The sequence below is a fragment of the Oreochromis niloticus genome, linkage group LG3 (genome assembly GCF_001858045.2).
Source record: "Oreochromis niloticus isolate F11D_XX linkage group LG3, O_niloticus_UMD_NMBU, whole genome shotgun sequence".
NCBI classification, from domain to species: Eukaryota; Metazoa; Chordata; class Actinopteri; order Cichliformes; family Cichlidae; genus Oreochromis; species Oreochromis niloticus.
In genome coordinates this window covers 2124422-2143436 of record NC_031967.2, presented here as the reverse complement: position 1 = coordinate 2143436, position 19015 = coordinate 2124422, and the positions used below count along the sequence as shown (strand labels likewise).

At 40.3% G+C, this 19015-nt stretch overlaps 2 protein-coding genes across 4 annotated transcripts in view; one reads left to right on the top strand and one right to left on the bottom strand.

Moving 5' to 3' along the window:
- Positions 1-217: 217 nt before the first annotated feature.
- Positions 218-13423, bottom strand: znf16l (zinc finger protein 16 like). Of its 3 annotated transcripts, none has more exons than XM_005465457.3 (3): positions 11810-13410; positions 9786-9998; positions 218-3256 (listed from the first exon to the last, which is right to left on the bottom strand). In XM_005465457.3, exons 1-3 carry the CDS (start codon positions 12555-12557, stop codon positions 2835-2837), a joined length of 1383 nt encoding a protein of 460 aa, XP_005465514.2. In that variant the 5' UTR covers positions 12558-13410; the 3' UTR covers positions 218-2834. The 3 variants fall into 3 exon arrangements, with proteins under 3 accessions (XP_005465514.2, XP_019204311.1, XP_019204305.1); XM_019348766.2 differs by having other exon boundaries at positions 3030-3256; positions 9790-9998; positions 11810-13412; XM_019348760.2 differs by lacking the exon at positions 218-3256 and adding an exon at positions 4224-6927 and having other exon boundaries at positions 11810-13423.
- A 5399-nt stretch (positions 13424-18822) lies between these two features.
- LOC112842728 (protein FAM107A) overlaps positions 18823-19015 on the top strand; it is a 29519-nt gene continuing 29326 nt past the window's right edge. Inside the window, exon 1 of the mRNA XM_025899974.1 lies at positions 18823-18934. Coding sequence (XP_025755759.1) covers positions 18883-18934 — 52 coding nt within the window. The 5' untranslated portion in view covers positions 18823-18882. The remainder of the gene's footprint in view (positions 18935-19015) is intronic.

Below are 19015 nucleotides of genomic sequence, written 5' to 3'. Positions count from 1 at the left end.
ACTGCTACATTTTAGTAATCAAAGACTCATGATTTAAACACACTTCAACTTTGTTAAATAAGAAATGTTTACATTTCTGATTCAAATGTCCCAGCATGTCATTAAATGTCTGAATGCATAAAAGAAGACCAGTGTTTTACTGGCCTGGTAAGAAAGATCATTTTAATTTCCTTAATATATTGAAGAGTTACATAGTCTATAATAGAGGAGCCAATGCTTATAGTTAGATTTAATTTTATTTATATTTTCAGAAGTCTACACAATGCTAAGGAGGAAAGCAATTAACTCAGAGAAGCAATTTGTTGCTGACCATTAAATCTGGGAAGGGTTAAAGGCCATTTCCAAACAATTCCATCTGTCATTCTGCCATGAGAACAATTATTCACAAGCGGATAATATTCAAAATCACTGACCCAGGGTTTGATGTCCCAGCAAATTCACATGAAGAAATTGTAAATAAACAACAAAACAAAACAAAAAATTCATTTGGTCTGCTTGTTTTGTTTTGCAGTGGTATCTTTGGGTATCTTGGAGTCATTGAAGCAGTCGTGAGCTTTTCTGAAACTGGGTCCTGCAGCAGGACAATGACCCCAAGTGCACCAGAAAATCTGAAACAGAATGGCTAAAAAACAGAAAAGAATCAAAGTGTTGCAACGGCCCAGTCGAAGTTGAGACCATGTCGTGACTGAAAGCTGTGGTGGGCCTTAGCAGAGCTGTACATAAACAATGAACTGAACCAACGTTGTAAACAAGAGTAGACCAGGTTTCCTCCACAACAATGTAATGAAGAGACTGATAAAGTCACACAGAAATCAACTTCTTCAAGTGGTTCTCCAAGCTATTGAGTTCGTGGAGTGTGCCATTACTCAGTTTGGCATAGCTTTTGATAAATTATCACAATGCATTGTTGTTTCAGGATCTTTTGAAATAAATGCAGAAAGTTCAGTGTTACAGAAACAAAGTTCAGCACACACAGGCTTTTCTTTTATTTGCCTTTGCTTGTTCAACAAACCTAAAACCCAAGTTGGAAATAACAAGTATCACAATAGTGATTAACAGCTGTCTCTGTTAAGCAGAGCGTTCTTCTACTGGCTCTTTGTGCACTCATATAAAAATGGGACGACTCTTCTGCATAAAATGATCTCCTGGGTTTTCCCCCAATCGAATCACAAATGTTACCAGATGATGATAAATATTAAAGTCTATAAGAATATACAAAATATAAGTTAAACACAACGTCTTTATTGACATGATGAGAGAATAATGCTGCAGAAAGTTATTAACGTGAGTTTTATTGCACAGAGTGCTTCAATTAATATTTTAATTCGAGTTAGTAACTTTAGCTCTGAGTGTGCCTTAGTGCTGCTTTGACAGCTGCACATCAGAGCTCTGAAGATTTAATTTAGACACATTATATACCAACTATAATAACTATACGCTAATAAAAGAGATGTTTAAATCGCCTTAATTTGTCAGCAGATCAAAATGAAATTAATTTTAATGACTGAACAGGTATTCTTGATGTGTGTCCAATAAATAGAATAAAAGCACTTCTCAGCAAATTAAAATCGACCCCTCTGCTAAGGACCAGATGATTTCTTATGTCCTGATAAGCAAAACGTGTAAACCAGCAGCTACTCCAGAAAGAAATTATACTCAAGCTTTAATTCTCAATGTCTCGGGTTTTTTTTGACATGATTGCAGGTGAACTTGTGATTATGGCAAAAAATATTAGCCAAAGACTTGCCTGATATATGCCTTATGGCTGCAATGCTAACAACAAAATCAAAATGTAACCCGGTTTAAAAACTCCCATCAAATATAATATTTGGCCATAATTTAGAAATGTGGCTGTGAATATGATATTCTTATGATTAGAAAGGAAGAAATCTGGGACTTTACCTGTTACACATAGAAACTGACAAGTTTCTGTGTCTGTTCAAACAGTTTTAAATGTAAAAAATATTTTGTTGTGCTTTACTTCAGGAAATGGTTAAAAATGACTTTAAAGACAGCAGGCTCTTAAGAATTTATCTATGACGCACCTGCCGTCATGTTTATATGCATAAACACCATACTATACACTATACACCATAGGTCTTCTTGCAAGCTCAATGTATACAATGAAAAAAACTTTAACAATCTCACTGCAGGACAGGTAACTTGTACCAGTGGTTTGCTTAATGATCATAGAAATATCGTTTTGCCGGTGCTTTCCAATTATTCTCAGACAATTTCAGACTTTATCTGGTGATAAAGGCGTTGGAATACTGTTGAAAGCTAAAGAACAATTCGATGTATTTGCCTTGAGGTCAGTTTATTCAAGACACTGAGGCTCATTAAGCACATCTCTATCATGAACATAACAGAACATGAACATTGGGGTAACATCTCATAAAACCGAGTCTTCACATGTCCAGCATCCTCACGGTGTCATCGGAGAGCACTAACATTACGACTTATGACTCAAACTCTGGATCACGATCCATCTTTGATGTACATTTTAGACTTCCTACTATTAGGAGTGTAGAGAACATTAGCAGAGGCCGATTACTGTCCCGGGGTGCAGCGGTGACTCTTGTAGGTGCCCAGATGTCGGAAGCTGCGCCCACACTGCTGACAGCGGTAGGGTGTGGCCCCGCTGTGGATCCTCTGGTGGGTGTATAAGTTTCCCAGTTCTTTAAAGCGCCGGCCGCACTGAGGGCATGCGTATGGACTCTCACCAGTGTGCACCCGTTGGTGTCTCTTGAGTCCTGACAGCACAGAGAAACCTTTCCCACACTGAGGGCAAGGAAAGGGGCTCTGGGCACCGCTGTGAATTAGCCTGTGGCTTTTTAAGCGGGCTGCGTGGCGAAATCTCTCCCCGCACTCTGGACACACAAAGGGTTTTTCTCCAGTATGGATGCGCTGGTGCTGCCGCAGGTTGCCGAGGTAGTTGAAGCGGCGGCCACAGTCCCCACATTCATACCCCCCTCTATTTTGATCTCCTTTTTTATAGGACCCCCTCCTTGACTGATGCTTGCGACAGACCCAAATTGTGTGCTTCCCTCATTTTGGCTGCCACCGGCCCTCCTGGAATCACCACTGCTATCTCCCATGGAGGGTGTAGTCGAGGACGTGGACTGGAGTGCCTGGAGAGCCAGAGCTCCAGCAGAGTCCGAGTGTATTAGTTTTACATGTTCCTCCAGAAAGAAAGAGTCAGGGCAGAAGGTCCCACACATTGAGCAGATGTAGGTGTGACTGGATAACTGCTGGTCTGAAAAAAAGACATTTACATTTACAATAATGAATAACACAGCAGTAGGGAATAAACTGCATTACAGTCTGAAAGTGCTGTAACTAAGTTTAAGGATATAATTCCTCCACTGTTATTGTCTTCGATGACATGTTCCAACACAGAGCACAGCAGCTACCTGAGCTCCCCCCAGATCTAGTTGTCAATAGTGTTACAGCTTCACTGGGTATGACTCTGGATACTGTAACTACTGTAAAAAGAAAGTCTCAAATCAGAAGTGCTTGACTCACAAACATCGACCTAAAGCAGATAACCTGTAAGGTAGAAAGGGAATGGTGTCTCACTAATTTAAAAGATTGTCTTTTAACCTGGAAGAAGAAAAAGTATTCATTTACCCTGAACTAGTATGAATTTCTTCACGTATAGAATTTTAACCATTAGAGAAAAAAAAGTATTCTTAACCATCTCACAGACTTATAATTATGTACAGCCACCTTCACCTCTCTCCCACTGATGTTTCTGAGTTGACTTCAGTAATTATTTCTATCAAAGTGTTTATTAGATCCCATTCCCACTAGACTGCTCAGAGTTCAGTTCAGTTCAATGTTATTTATCCAGCACCAAATCACAACAACAAGGTCGACTCTACAATAATACAGCAAATGCAGAGAGGTTTGTTAACACATAGTGAGTGAAGAAGAAACACCCAGTGCATCATGGGAATCCCCCAGCAGCCTACACCTACTGCAGCATAACTAAGGGAGGATTCAGGGTCACCTGGTCCAGCCCTAACTATATGCTTTAGCAAAAAGGAAAGTTTGAAGCCTAATCTTGAAAGTAGAGAAGTGGAAAGCCAATACAGGAGAAATCTGCTCTCTCTTTCTAGTCCCTGTCAGGACTCTCGCTGCAGCATTTTGGATTAACTGAAGGCTTTTCAGGGAGTTTTTAGGACATCCTGATAATAATGAATTACTGTCGTCCAGCCTGGAAATAATAAATGCATGAACTAGTTTTTCAGCGCCACTCTGAGACAGGATATTTCTAACTTTAGAGATGTTGCGCAAATGGAAGAAAGCAGCCCTACATACATGCACTGAAGGACATATTACAGTCAAAATTGACTCCAAGATTTCTATTGCCATGTGATGATCCCGAGCTCTATCTATTCATGAAGCCAGATAACACACACCAGTTACTTAAACTGCAGGAATGTCTTAAAAACAAAGACCTAGATGACCTCTAACTTCCTGCTCCTAAATTCAGATAAAACTGAGGTCAATGTCCTAAAAATGTTAGAAATATGGTATCTAACCAGATCTTTAACCTGGATGCCATTGCCTTGGCCTGCATTAATAGTGTGAGGAATTTGGGAGTCGTTTTTGACCAGGACATTCTTCAGTGGACTACTGTAATTAATTATTATCAGGTTGCCCTAAAAACTCCCTAAAAAGCCTTCAGTTGATCTAAAATACTGCAGCAAGAGCACTGACATGCTGGTTTGCTAGTTTGCTTGTTTTATCTGAGGTTTTTCTTTCTTTTTTTTTTACATTTTCAATATGTGACTTAAAGATTTTCATCTATTAAAATACCCAGGTATTTGTAACAACACACAAATATAATTGGGGAACCTTGTGCAGACATAGTAGCAGGAAGAGTAACAGGATTTTTCTTTTTGGCTGAAAACAACATACCCTTCATTTTGTCAGCATTTAGTACCAGTTTGAGGTGGAACAAATGTGACTGGATAATGTCAAATACAATCTGTAGACAATTAAAAACCAGGGCAATTAAGTTTGGATGACAGTAGACAAGTGTGTCATCAGCGTAGAGATGAAGAGACGTATCAGATGCATTCTGCTGCTATTTTTTTTAAATGTAAATTGTAAAAAGTGTTGGCCCTAAGACAAAGATTTGAGGCAAACCTTTTGTGACATTTAGAGAAACAATCATAGAGTTTAACACAACGCTTCCAACCAGAAAGATCATTTGAAAAACCCGCCAACAGCTTGGTCTGTAAAGCCAATATCAAAAAGTCTGTGGCATAACAGGTTATGATCTACAGTGTCAAATGCTTTTGACAAATCTATAAGTGCTGCACAGTAGTCCTTCCGATCCAAAGCTCCCACAAAGACATTTAAAACTTTAGCTGAAGCAGCAGTGACAGTACTACATTGTTTTCTGAAAAAAGACTGATTATGGAGAGAAGAGACTGCAGCTGTGTCCCCACAGGTGTGCTCTACTGTGAGGGTCCCTCATGAACCCATTCAACAAGAGTTAATGAGAAATGGACTTAACTTCTGGATTTTCCACCGCAAAGGCGCTGATGATTCAGAACTCTCAGTGTTAACAAGGGCAGACTGTTACTGCCAAGTAGTTTCTGATAAGGTTGAACAATTTACAAAATCACTAGTAGCTGCTGAAAGTGGTTTTGGACAGACATTGCAACGGCCACTTACAACTTTGAGTGTCACTGATGCAACTTGCATGCACATCAGTGTAGATTCCTAAACAGCTTCATGCCTTCCAGGAAGTGGAGTCACTTGGCATTGTTCATGAGAAAACCCTGAGTCCAGAAGAAACTGAGGCTCTTTGGAGCTTTGAACAGACTGTAGCATGGAAGGATGGTCACCATCAAGTTAAGCTACCATGGCAATGTGACAGACCTGATCTTTAGAGCTGCAAAGAGACGGTTTGAAGGCCTTATCAGGAGAATGAAAACAACTTTGCATCTTTGCACGTGAAGTGCAATGATGTCACACAGGATTACCTGCAGCAAGATATCTGTGAGATGTACAAGAAACATTTCAGAGGTGGAGCATAAATATAAGAGAGTTAGGAGTGGTGTTGCATCATCACATGAGGAGGTTGCCCATCTCCAAATGGCATCTCCTAACTAGCTGGGCCTAACCCTAATCCAGATTCAGACTCAGATAGCCTTCACTGTGGATATCACAATGGTTTTCCTTTAGATAGCTCTAGGAGAAAAGGACACATGCTGTTTGTTTTCTGTGGCTAGATGGACCTCCAACCAAAGGCTGCAAAACTGAGTTGTGCATCATGAGAATGAGTAGAGTGGTATGTGATGTGTTAGCCAGCCCATTCCTGTTAGCTGCAACCATAAGAAAACATCTCAAGCAGTATGAAACGTTTCAGTTCATTTGAAGTTCATGTAATGTGGAGGAGGCCTTTTTGGTTACCACAACAGCAAAGGAGATTCTGTCAAATGCAGCCATGTATCTGTGCAAATGGGTGACCAAAATCACCAGATCTGAGAGTTAAGTGGACAGACAGTGCACACAAATGAGGTGGTTGTGGAAATGTCAGAATCAGTTTTATTGACGAAGTATGTGAGCCTGTATACAAAGACAATAACAACACGTATGGTGCAGAGAGCAAAAATGTTGGAATAAAATTATGGAATAAATAAAGGATGGATAAGTCATTACATACAAAAGAACTAAACAGTGAATACAGTATGCTTTGATTTCAGCAGCTATGGTCCTGTACTATGACTGGTGCAGGACTATGTGACTGTAGTAAGTATTCATCAAAGTGATGGCCTATGGAAAGATGCTGTCTGCTTGCTTTGGCACACAGTGCTCTGTAGCGCCTACCAGCACCAGTGATTTTTTCAGCAGACCTCATTGTCAGTTGTAGTCTGGTCTTGGCCTGTTTGGTGGCTGATCCAAGTCCTACAATAATGGATGAGCAGAGAACAGACTGGATTATAGACTGGGTCAGCAGTTCCTGAGGCGAGACTGTGGATCCCAGAAACCTGAAGGTTTCCACAGCAGACACAGTGCTATTGAGTAAGGTGAGGGGGAATAACAGAGAGGGGCACCTCCTGAAGTCCACAATCATCTCTAGTTTTGAGCATATTCAGTTCTATGTTATTCTGACTGCACCACAGGGCCAGTTGTTGAACCCCACATCTGGTAAATGGTAAACGGACTGGTTCTTATATAGTTCTATCCTATCTCAGATATCTGGTTCTATCTGAGCACTCAAAGCGCTTTATACAACTAATTAATTCACCCAATCACGTTTTCTAAGTTGTTAAGTGCTTACTATCTAACATTCATAGACATTCACACTCCTATGAATGCATCGGAGAGCAACAGGTTTAGTATCTTGCCCGAGGATATTTGGCATGCAGACTGGAGGAGCTTGGGATCGAACCACGAACCTTAGTAGTTGACCTGCTCTACCACCTGAGCTATATACAGCTACAGTCTGTATATAGACTCACCACCATCCTTGATGAGTCCAGAACTTTGAGGTGTTAACTACTTTACTTGAAGTGGAGGCCATGTTGAATTCCCGGCCTCTTTCCTATGTATACAGTGATGCATCAGAGGTCCGGTTGCTTACATCTTATCTCCTGGTTGTGGGGAGACTCACTTCTGTTCTCGAGGTCGAGGATGAAGTATGGGCAGAGATTCTTAACCAGCTTATGGAGCCACTGGCAGTGACAACTTGACAGACTGCTCTGAAGTGAACTGCTCTGAATTTGCTCTGAAGTGTGAGAATCCTACACCCAATGTGTTGAAAGTGGGAGATGTTGTCTTGACTGGAGAGAATAACTTACCCACCCAGACCTGGAGGATGGGGAGAATAGCAGTTTTTTCCATGGAGTGATGGACTTCTGAGGAAGTTTGCTGAAGAGACCTGTTCGGCTATCATATCCATTAGAGATAAGTTATGGTAATCGTCTTTGGTAAAGTAGCTGAATACTGATGAACAACTGCTGATGGGGGGTGAGGATGTTGTGAATCGACTTAAATGACACTTTATGATATTGGGTTCAGCTGATTCAGCTTATCCTTCCTTGTCATTTATTACAGTGAATATGTAAACTGAAGCTATGTTTAAACTGCTAATGACAATTATTTTTGCTTTATTGTGAAAGGTATAGACAGGAAGTGTTTTTATTTTGAAACGCAGGGAATTATCCTAGTGCTGCTGCTAGCCTCTTGCTGATGTTATGATGGTTATGTGCAGAATATGAAAGTTATGTATCCCTTGCTATTCGTCAACATCAGCATTTTCATCAAGTAAATATTTAGTTTGAAATTGTCGGTTTCAGTCGTTATTCGAAACTTCCACTACACAACATGCCTTGAGTTGATTATTGTTGTGAACTGGCACTTAAAGGTGGGTGATTTAGCCTCGAAATTAAATCACAGTATTTCAAATAAATTTACGATAACATTTATGATATAAACACTAAACAAAATGTCATCGCCCAGTGCAGCAACCAGGCAGCTGCATTTATTAGTGCGCACAAAATAAATATTACTTTCCACGCTTCCTTTTCAAAGTTTCTGTCACTGATGACAGACAATCTATGTGTCACCACCAGTATTATAGTTCAGCTGTATACACTGACCTGGTATTGCAATATGCCACTTGTAAATGTAAGTAAGTAAGTAAAATTTTATTTTTATAGCACCTTTCAAGATAAAAATCACAAAGTGCTTTACAGAGGCAGAAAACAGACATTAAAATCCAAAACAAAACAAAATGAACCAAAAGCGAGTTTAAACAGATGGGTTTTTAACTGCTTTTTAAAAGACATGACTGAGTCCACAGATCTCAAACTCAAAGGGAGCGAGTTCCAGAGTCGGGGAGCCACTGATACAAACGCTCTGTCACCTTTTGTTTTTAACCTTGTATGAGGGACAACCAGCAACCCCTGGTCACAAGACCTCAGGGACCTGCTGGGGTGATAAGAAAGAAGAAGATCACTTAAGTAAGTAGGAGCTACACTGTGCAGGGCCCTATAAGTCATGATTATGATCTTAAATTGGACCCTGAACTTGACAGGGAGCCAGTGCAGCTGAATCAGCAGGGGAGTGGCATGGGAGTGTTTGTGATGCTTTGTCAGAAGCCTAGCAGCAGCATTCTGAATGCCCTGCGGTCGTTCCAGGGAGGCATTACTTAAGCAAGTAAACAAGGAATTACAATAGTCTAAGCGGGATGAAACAAATGCATGAATAATCATTTCCAATTCGGAACGTGACACAATGGGACTCAGCTTAGCGATATTTCTTAAATGGTAAAAACACGAGCGAACCAAAGATTTAACGTGTGTCCAGCGTCAGAGCTGGATCAAATGTAACACCAAGGTTCCTAATGGATGATTTAGTATAAGAAGCAAGAGGGCCTAGATTTTTAACCACGAGGGGAGCAAATTTCTCAGGAGCAAAGACAATGACTTCGGTTTTATCAGCATTTAGTTGAAGGTAATTACCAGCCAGCCAATCTCTAATGGAATCTAAGCAGGACTGCAAGATTCGGAGCTTAGAAACATCAGGTGGCCTAAAAGAGATATATAGCTGAATATCATCTGCATAACAATGATATGAAATATCAGAGAAAGAGCTAAGAAGTTGCAGAAGAGGGAGTAAATACAACAAAAACAATAATGGTCCCAAGACAGAGCCCTGAGGCACCCCATAGGCAAGAGAGCTGACGGAAGATCTGAACTTAGAGGTAGCCACAGAGAAATGTATTCATTCAATTTCAAAATAATTAGCTACATTCGCACCTGCCTCAGGCCTGTCTGTGCGGTCCTCCAAGGGATTCCCTCCCTCCCCTGGAGAGCTCTGAGGCTCCATAGAGAAGTCGCAAGGCTGGGCACGTGACAGCGGAGTCTGCGCTTGCTCAGGTATCGACCCCTCCCTCGTGGTCGACTCATCTTCATTCCCATCATTCTCTGTCTCAGTGGTGCAGGTGTTCTCATGATCAGGCTCCTTTATAACTGTGGCAAAATACCAGAAAAATCAGGGTCATATTAATGTTCTACAAGCCAGTGGTTACCATACAAATAAACTGATACAACAGATCAAATCAATATAAAGACTCATAACTTGAGAAACTGTCCAGGTCTAAAATATTGATATATTATTGGATATTTTTCCCACAAGTAAGTTCAAAACACAAAACTTGAATCTGCAGAAAAATAAAAGTCAACAATTGAAATCCAATTTATCATGAAGTGTATAAATACATTATTGTATTACATTTTTATGCTGTTCATAAAAAGGTAATGATTGTGCTTGATTGTGATCTCCTGGACTAAGGTGATCTGCCAGCACCACTTACCTGACGCTATAGAGGACTGTATAGGGTTAGGGTAAGTAAGTGGCCCCCAAATCACATGACTGATTTAAAATGATGCAGCAGCAAGACACAACCTCACAGTGTCTCATTTCAACTTTTGTCCAAAGTGTGAACTTCATACAATATTTACCAGTTTTTTAATTTTACTGATAGGCAAAGCAAAATGAGACTTATGATAAATGATTTACACAATGCTTTTCCGTGAATGCGTCGTCACGTTTAGAGCAATAAGAAAAGGTAAAAATGGGATGTTCCAATGAAAGCCCTCACAAGCAGAAAGTGCTTGTGAGAAAACAAAGGAAAAACAAACATGACACTCCCCATTTCTGTTGGAAAAATGCACCACACCAACCAATTAGAAAAAATCAGAAAAAAAGGGGAAAGTTGTGAGAGCGATGGTGAAAGAGAGAACAACAATATCGAGTTTGCAGATTTAAGAGATTTGTGACACTCGGCTTATTTGGAGTGTGTAGTTAGTGTGTAGTGTAGTCATTGTTTTCTTTTGTGTATGCAAACAGTGAGCCAACTGTTGAATGTCACAGATGCTGGCAAAAAACACTACCAAAGACAGTTTGTAATATAAACACTGTCCCCATGTGGACAACAGGAGGACTGAGGCACCCTGAAAGTGTTGGGCTTGTGATGCGTCCCCCCCCCAGACACATAAACACTCCATCTTGGGGTGAAATGAATTATTTTTAGGGGTATCACAAATAATTTGTGTCTGACTGCTTTATAAATACTTTTGCAAAACTGCCTGAGTCATTTCCTCCATTTAATGTAAACAGGTGTATATAACTCTGTCGTTTGCTAAATCGGTTTTTGAAACTAACAATTTATATTTGCATTTCAAGAAAATGATTCATAAAAGATGTTTGTGGTTTCCACAGTGAACACTTATTCAGATTTCAATGTTTCTCTTTTGACACTCAGTCTCAGTCCGCTCCTTGTACCTGACCATTTTCAGGGGAATTTTTTTTGTTTTGTTTTTTGTTTGTTAACTGACTGATGGATCATCCAAGCATAATAAAGGCACTTGGGTCAAAGAATGAGCCAGTTTTGTAGTTTTGTGTCTACACATAAAGGGCAGCTTAGCAAAGAACCAATTACGAACTGTATCACTAGTTATTTTGTTTCTAGTAGCAAACTGCAAAAACACATAATTTGTTCCCATTTTTAACACTACAAAGAAAAGCGCTTCTTCTGTGAACAGAAGAGTTCATGAGAGAGGCACGTGCATAACGCATGCTCAGTCATGCTTTAGGATGCATCTGGAGTTGGAGATCCAGGAGAAGAGCCTTGGAATGCCCTTCAAAAAGCCTGGAGAACTACTTCAAGCACTTATACATGTCTATACTTTGGTAACCAAGTACTTGGCTCTGTATTCACATTAGTCATCAAGTTATAAGTAAATAGGCATTATTTATGACTACGTCTATGTGTGTTTACCTTTCAGGTCTGAAGTGTATTCTATTGGTGCTATCCATTCATATTCATACATTCGCTTGCTACCGGAAGGGAGCATGCTGAAGATGTCATCTGTGGTGGACTCGGAATCTACGTGCATAGACACGGTCCCGGCCATGCCGCTGTCCGACCACAAGTTAAGGGAATGCGGGTCTGGCCCTTGGCGAACCTCCCTGTCACCGGCCTGGTTGCTCTGGTCTCCGTCCATTTCAGTACATCCTCTCGAGTTCTTGTCTTTCATCAGATAGTGACAAATGGCGTCTATATTTTCCTTCTTCACACCGGACATGAGAGCTTTGGCTCTCCGTGGGTCGATATTGTTGTGCTTGGCTCCAGAGCTGAAGTCATGTTTCTTGAAGCCAGCCTCTGCAGGCGGCTCTACGCTCGCTACGCCAGGAAAAGCGTCCCTACCATCCCGCTGAACTGTATCCAATCGTGCCTTTAACATTTCGATTTCTTCGCTTTTCTCGCGAAGTTCCATTTTCAATACTCTTATCCGGATGCTGACCATTTTACGGATCTCGGACAACGCGGTCTCCAGCACTACGGTGATGTTTCTGCCGAGGTGCTCAGTGATGTCGCTAACCGAGCAGAGAAGCTCTTCGTCGGGTTCCAGCTCCACGAAATCACCGTCAGCTGCACTTACTGACCCGGGAGGTTCCATGAAGACGCCGTGGGCTTCAGGAGACAAGCTCGTTTCAGTGAAACTGTGGTTTCGTTTGCGACTCATAGATTATTTGGATGGAGCGCTCTATTTTCTTCAGTTTGGGTAGCTGAAAGCTATTTAGCAAGCTAATGTTTGGATGGTGCTGAGAGACGCTCGGATTGTTAGGTTAACGTTAACGTGACTATTACCGGAAATGTGTTTTCAAAACAAAAGCATTTTCGTGTCGATTAGCCGTCCGGGTGTAGCCTCATCAATTAATTATCCATTTTGTTTTGAAATGAGTGAATGGAAGTATTATTTTCGACATGTGGCACTTGACAGACAGAGAACAGAGCTGCAGCAAGATCAGTTTACATGAATTACTATAAGCCAACAGCATGCACTGGAAACGAATGCACTGCACTCAGTGAAAATTACGAATTGAAATGACTGCAATCTTTTATTTATTTGACATATACAATATAAAATCTATTCGAAAACAAAAGATATCAGTACATCTATATATTTGCTCTCTGTATAGCAATATAAACATCTGTATACTTATTTGTATACAAATAACTATTCCCACCTTTTATCCTACCCTTATCTGTGTATAATCTGCTCCTATTGCACTTACTGCTCTTGCACTTCTGATTAGATGCAAACTCTATTCTGCTACCCCACATTTATACATGTGTATTTATACAATAAAGTTGAATCCTAATCCAAATATCATTAGGTACATAAAAATAACATATAAAAACAAAACGCTAGTGACTCCATCAATGTTACTATTGATGGAATTTACAAGTTTTGCTGTTTTCCTGTTGGATTATTATTATCAGCATGAAACAGACATAAGTGCATCGGTGGCCAAAGCATGCCTGTTCTCTCCTCAGTCTCTCTCCTCTCAAAGATCAGAACAAAATCAGCATTAATTAGATAAGTATAATTCAAGTGATTCAAGTGATTTGATTATTATTATTATTTGGTTTGTTGTTTGCTTTGCTCCTGCTAAATTGCTTTAATAAAACAATCTTCAGAAAGTCTAAATTGTGGACATTCCCTTTTTAACCCATTGTGAAGCAGTAAATGTAAAAATCTGAGTATTGGCCTTTAAAAGAAACAATAACACCTTGGAGCTCAGTTTTCCAAGCCACTAAATTTAATCCACCTAGTCCACCTATCTAGAAGGGAGCTTCTGCAACAGTGTGGCTGGTGAAATACTGGGCCTACAAAGTTACTCAGGACTGCTGGTTTTATCAGAGTAGGCAGGGTAGACATCCAGAGGATAGAGGCAGTTAGAACTGGGGGAGTCCCCTCACCCAGCAGCTCCATCTAAGCTCTTCAAAGCCTACTGGGTAATACTCACAGGAACAAACATTAGGACTTCTTAAACAAAGCACCGATTCCGATTTCCGGTATTGGGCTGCTGGTTCTACAGATGAACAAGGCCAATAAAAGCTTTTAATCAGCTCAGAAACACAGGCCTACATCATAATTTTAAAAAGTACATTTTACTTAAAAATAAAATCACATCTGAAATTAAAGGAGCACTATGTGATATTGTTCACTGTATATATCTACAGGATGATTAAAAATGAATTATGTATTAGCAAAAAAGTTGTTTACATTTTGTACATTTAACCAACCCAGTTTTTTCTTTGGTATGTTAATATGAAAGTGCTGGTGGGATATCTGTCTAACTTCCCTGTTTTAAAATGCAATAGATGCCCTCATCTATTTAAAGTGTGTTGTATGTTGAAATGTTGGCTTAAAGTGGACATGAAACACCACAAGTATGAAGACTATTTTGAAGCATGGAGCCCTGCTTTCAAAAACTGGATTTAAGGAATAAGTGCTTAAAGTTAACATTTTGAGAATATGTTTAGCACCATCTTGTGCCAGTACTACTCATGACAACACCTGGTTGCCGTAACGCTTCGTGGTTAATAGATTTAAATTAGTTTATGTTAGATAACCAGTGACAGAACCAGTAACTCATTGGAACACAAGGAGACTTAAACTAAACTCACGATCGCCCAACATGGAGACAGAAATGGATGCAGTACACACAATCTCACTCCCTACACACACTATATTCCCAGGTCCAGGCATCAACACCCCAAGAAAGGCAATCTGCCCCCAGACCCAGGAGATGGTCCCCTTTACGCTGGGTTAGAGACAAGTAGATTGCCCCAGTCTACGCAGCAGCAGAGGAGCCCACCAGTCCAGACTCCCGACTGGGCCAGCCTGCAGCCCCAGAGAGGTGAAGGGGGGTGGGGGACATGATGCCAATGACCATTTGCCAGACAACAGCTGGTGTCAGCTCAACCCCTCCCAAGAGCCCTCAATGTCTACATGCAATATAAAATTGCAATACCTGAAAAGCATGGCGTCATCCAACGATCTCATCGGTCTCACTTTGACGTTAAATTCTTCTGCAGTTTCTCTGTCTTAATGCTAACAGCGGGCAGACTATGCTCTGTTTCCCCTTCGTACCAACATACATAGAAGATACATTTCCTCCTCCATCAACCAGAATAGCATCTCGCCTTCCATAGTTGTTTTCTGGTCCACAGTGAAATGCCAACAGTGCAGGAGTAGAGTGCAAATGGTCAGAAGCAGCAGGTATAAGTGGCTGAATCTGTGATGACGTCGTGAAGCAATCAATACAGAGGGTATACTGGGGCCTACACCGAGGAGACTGCGGTTTCATCTGTGGCATAGGCACATATAAGAAAAAACAAACAAACAAACAAACAAACAAACATATATTTAAAAAAAAATTGGGTTACAGGAACTTCAAATAACACAGGGATATGATCAGAGAACACTGCATCACAAGTTCAGAATAGAACATAAAAGAAGATCAAGTGTGTGTCCACATTTATGTGTGGAATGAGATACAAGGTTAAAAGTGTCCGTGATGTTTACAAAGTCCTTTGCCACTGGCTTATTAATAGAACATGAACATTAAAATCCCTAACAATGAGGACACCATCATATAAAGCATAATCTCAGTCAAGAAACCATAAAAGTCAGTCCATCCATCCATCCATCCCTCCCTCCCTCCCTCCCTCCCTCCATCCATCCATCGATAAACATACCAAACAGGCACACACAGACACAAACATGCATTCCCACCCTCATGCACACATATACAAATACTCAGCACGCACCCAGCATAGAAACACACAGAAGTGATCACTGTACACACACTGATATTCTCATACTCTATGTAAAGTACCCCCTCCCTGGAGCCAGCTACCCGGCTGACCCTGGTTGGCACTCCTGTTCCCTGGAATCCACCAAGGGCTGCATTTTTATTTCATTAATGAGCATTGCTGGACACCCACAGCTGCAGCTATCCCACTGCCAGTTCAACATAACAACAACAACGTTAACTGAAAATTTGGACTTTCAAGCCGGTGAGGTATGATTGCAGATGCCGCACAGGTGCATCCATTGCACCTGCTGCAGGATCGCAAACCAGGCCCCGCCACAATGGGATTAAGCATAGTGGGAGTTATTTTTAGAAACTCCCACTATGCTGTCAGAGAAGAGCTAATGTTGATGCTTTCAAAGTATTCATGTCGTTTGGTGTTTGAGCTGATAAATGGTTGGTCTGAAATCTCTAGATTATTGCATAGTGCCTGTTCTACATCTAGCCACACTGAAAAAAAGAGCATGTTGGATTTACTTGATTCAATAGTGGACATTGGTTGCACACAATTGTTTTGCTTTGGCAGAAACTTAAACAACTGAGTTAAAACAACACAGCTCATTCATATTCAGTAAACCTGTACATTTTGTGTTCATAAAACATGATTGAAACATGTTTAGATGAAGTAAGTTGAGCTCTTGGAATATTTTAATCCTTCACAATTTTGTCATTTTATTCCAACACTATTCAATAACTTTTAGCCCAATACTACTTGGTCACTTAAATACTACGTGTTGTCTTCATATTACATAATGTTCAACAAGTCTAGTTAACATAAAAAGTGAATGGATTTACAATGACTTTCATTCTCCGATCTTTATCTGGGTTGCAGGGGATAATCTAATAACTGTATGACTTTTAACTGTGGGAGGAAACCAGAATACCCAGAGAGAAACCACCACAAACTAGCCAGATTGTGGATTTGAACCCAGGACCTTCTTACTGTGAGGAAACAGCACTAACCACCACGCCACCAACCCAGGTTTAACAACAGTAAGAAAGCTATGATTACAAGGCTTGATGCAGATAGCAGATCGCATACACGTGGTGTGTGTGTAGTTGTCTGCTTCTTATAACTCCAGTGATTTTCCTGCAGTTTGAAATCTCGTGTGATCTTGTGAATTTCATGAGTTCAGCAACTAACCACTCTTACTAGATTGTATCATGTCATCTCAACAAGAGCAAATTAAGTTGTTGAATTTCATACAGATCCTCATGATTTAGTTACGTTCACCATAGAAACATGAAATTATTTTGTTCAAATTACAAGTTAGACTTTTGTAAATGTAACAACCACCCAATTTACTTTTTTCGGTATACCAAAAAACAATAACAGCGGCTGCTCGACTTGACTGGATGCCTTCCTCAAACCATGATCCAAAGCGTGCGAGACTGAAATCACATGCAGTGTCGCGAGATTTAACATTGCTATATTATTGACTTACTTCACTCGAACATGATATGAACAATTTAATCTACCCTCTCTGTATATCATGTAGTTTCTACACTATATAGTTTCACTTACCTTTAAAGCATGAGGCAATTGTGTTAAATACACGCAAGATGCTTACGTAAATCCAAGAGATGGGCAATGCCTTTTTTTCAGTGCAAGGCTCATCTAAGAGGGTGTGTTTGAACCCTCCTGAGATGAACTGAAGCCTGTTGCATAAGAAGTAGTGTTGAAAGTTAGACAGATCTAGTCCTCCTTTGTCCTTGGTCCTTTGTAGCGTTTTTATGCTGATACACGGGGGTTTATCTTTCCAAGGGAATTTAGAAATATACGAATCCAGAGATCTAAACCAGCCTAGTGATGGTTTACTCGGGATCACTGAAAATAAACAATTGATTTTTGGTAAGACCATCATTTTTATTGGAGCGACCCTTCCCATGAGTGATATGGGCAGAGATTTCCATCTTGCCACATTGCCTTCTACTTTCTGTAGAAATGGGATGTGGTTTAATTTAGTTAAATCTGCCATCTTAGGAGAGACATCAATACCTAAATATTTAATATTCCCAGATTGCAGTGGGGCAGAAGAATTATGGAGGATTAATTAATCGGGAGAACTGTAGATTTTAACCAGTTTACTGAATAATTTTAAACTCTTGAAAAAGAGTTTATTAATGTCATTACCTCAGAGAGAGTAGTTTGTGAGTGCTGGAGAAAAAGCAACACATCATCCGCATAAAGGCTGATTTTATGTTCCACGTTCTTGCATTTTATGCCCTTAATTACTGAATTCTGTCTAATTGCTGCTGCAAGTGGTTCAATAAAAATTGCAAACAGTGAAGGGGAGAGTGGGCATCCCTGCCTGGAGCCCCTCAGGAGACAGAAGCTGGAGGATGTTTGGTCATTTGTTCTGACACAAGCTGTTGGGGATTTAATATATTTTTAACCAGTTTATGAAAAAGTTTCCAAAACCAAATTTGTGTAAAGTTGGAAATAAAAATTTCCACTTAATTCTGTCAAACGCTTTTTTTCTGAGCAAATATTTTTCTGTGATTCATCTTGCTAATGTATTTTTCAGTATAAAGGTTGATCCTGTCATTCAGTTTTGTTTGCTTTCTCTTTCCAAGAGAAATTTTTTTTTTTACTAATAATTAAACCAGGCCGCTGTGTGTGTGTGTGTGTGTGTGTGTTTTTTTTAACAGTGCACTTCAAGAAAAGCTGTCAGGTTTCATCCCTCTGGAGGGGTCGACATTTTTACATACGTTGATTGATTTATTATTCTGTTCTCCTTTTTAGCAGGCCTGCAGGATTAAAAGTAAATCGCTATAAAATACCTCACTACACACAGCCACAAGGTGAGCCTCTCTACATTACAATAGGATTAGAAGAAAATCACCTAGAGTCCCTCCCTCTAAAAAGGATTGATCCATTCCAAAGACAGAAAATGACATTTTTGCACAGATTTGACCTTTTAAAGGCACGTGGTCTAAACTTTTGATCAGGACTGTACTGTAACACTGTTGCACAATTGTGACATGCAGCAACATATTTTCAAGAGTGCCCCAATGATGTCATGAATAATTCACAAGTTGAAAAATGTAACAGCACTGTTTTCACAAACGCAGTTCGACTTCTCAAACACTTTCTGACCAAGAGGCACTGAACAACGAGGGCCACATTTAAGGCTCTCAAGTAACACTAGTCTCAGTATCACTGCCTGTCAGCTCCACACTATGGCTGATGTCCTCAAACAACAAGCTCTCAGGAAGGAACAATGCAGCAAAGGTAGGGCTAAGTCCGGCATCTTTTCCCTTTTAATTTGGCTGCTGTATATAAACTCCGTAGAGCTGCATGGAGCTGGCATTA

What these genes read in the sequence shown, in the direction of transcription:
- znf16l (XM_005465457.3), bottom strand. Translation starts at nt 12,557, where the DNA reads ATGAGTCGCAAACGAAACCACAGTTTCACTGAAACGAGCTTGTCTCCT. An exon ending in ATACACTTCAGACCTGAAAG is followed by an intron (nt 9,999 to 11,809) that starts GTAAACACACAT and finishes ATTTTGCCACAG; the next exon opens with TTATAAAGGAGCCTGATCAT. An exon ending in CACAGACAGGCCTGAGGCAG is followed by an intron (nt 3,257 to 9,785) that starts GTGCGAATGTAG and finishes TCTTTTTTTCAG; the next exon opens with ACCAGCAGTTATCCAGTCAC.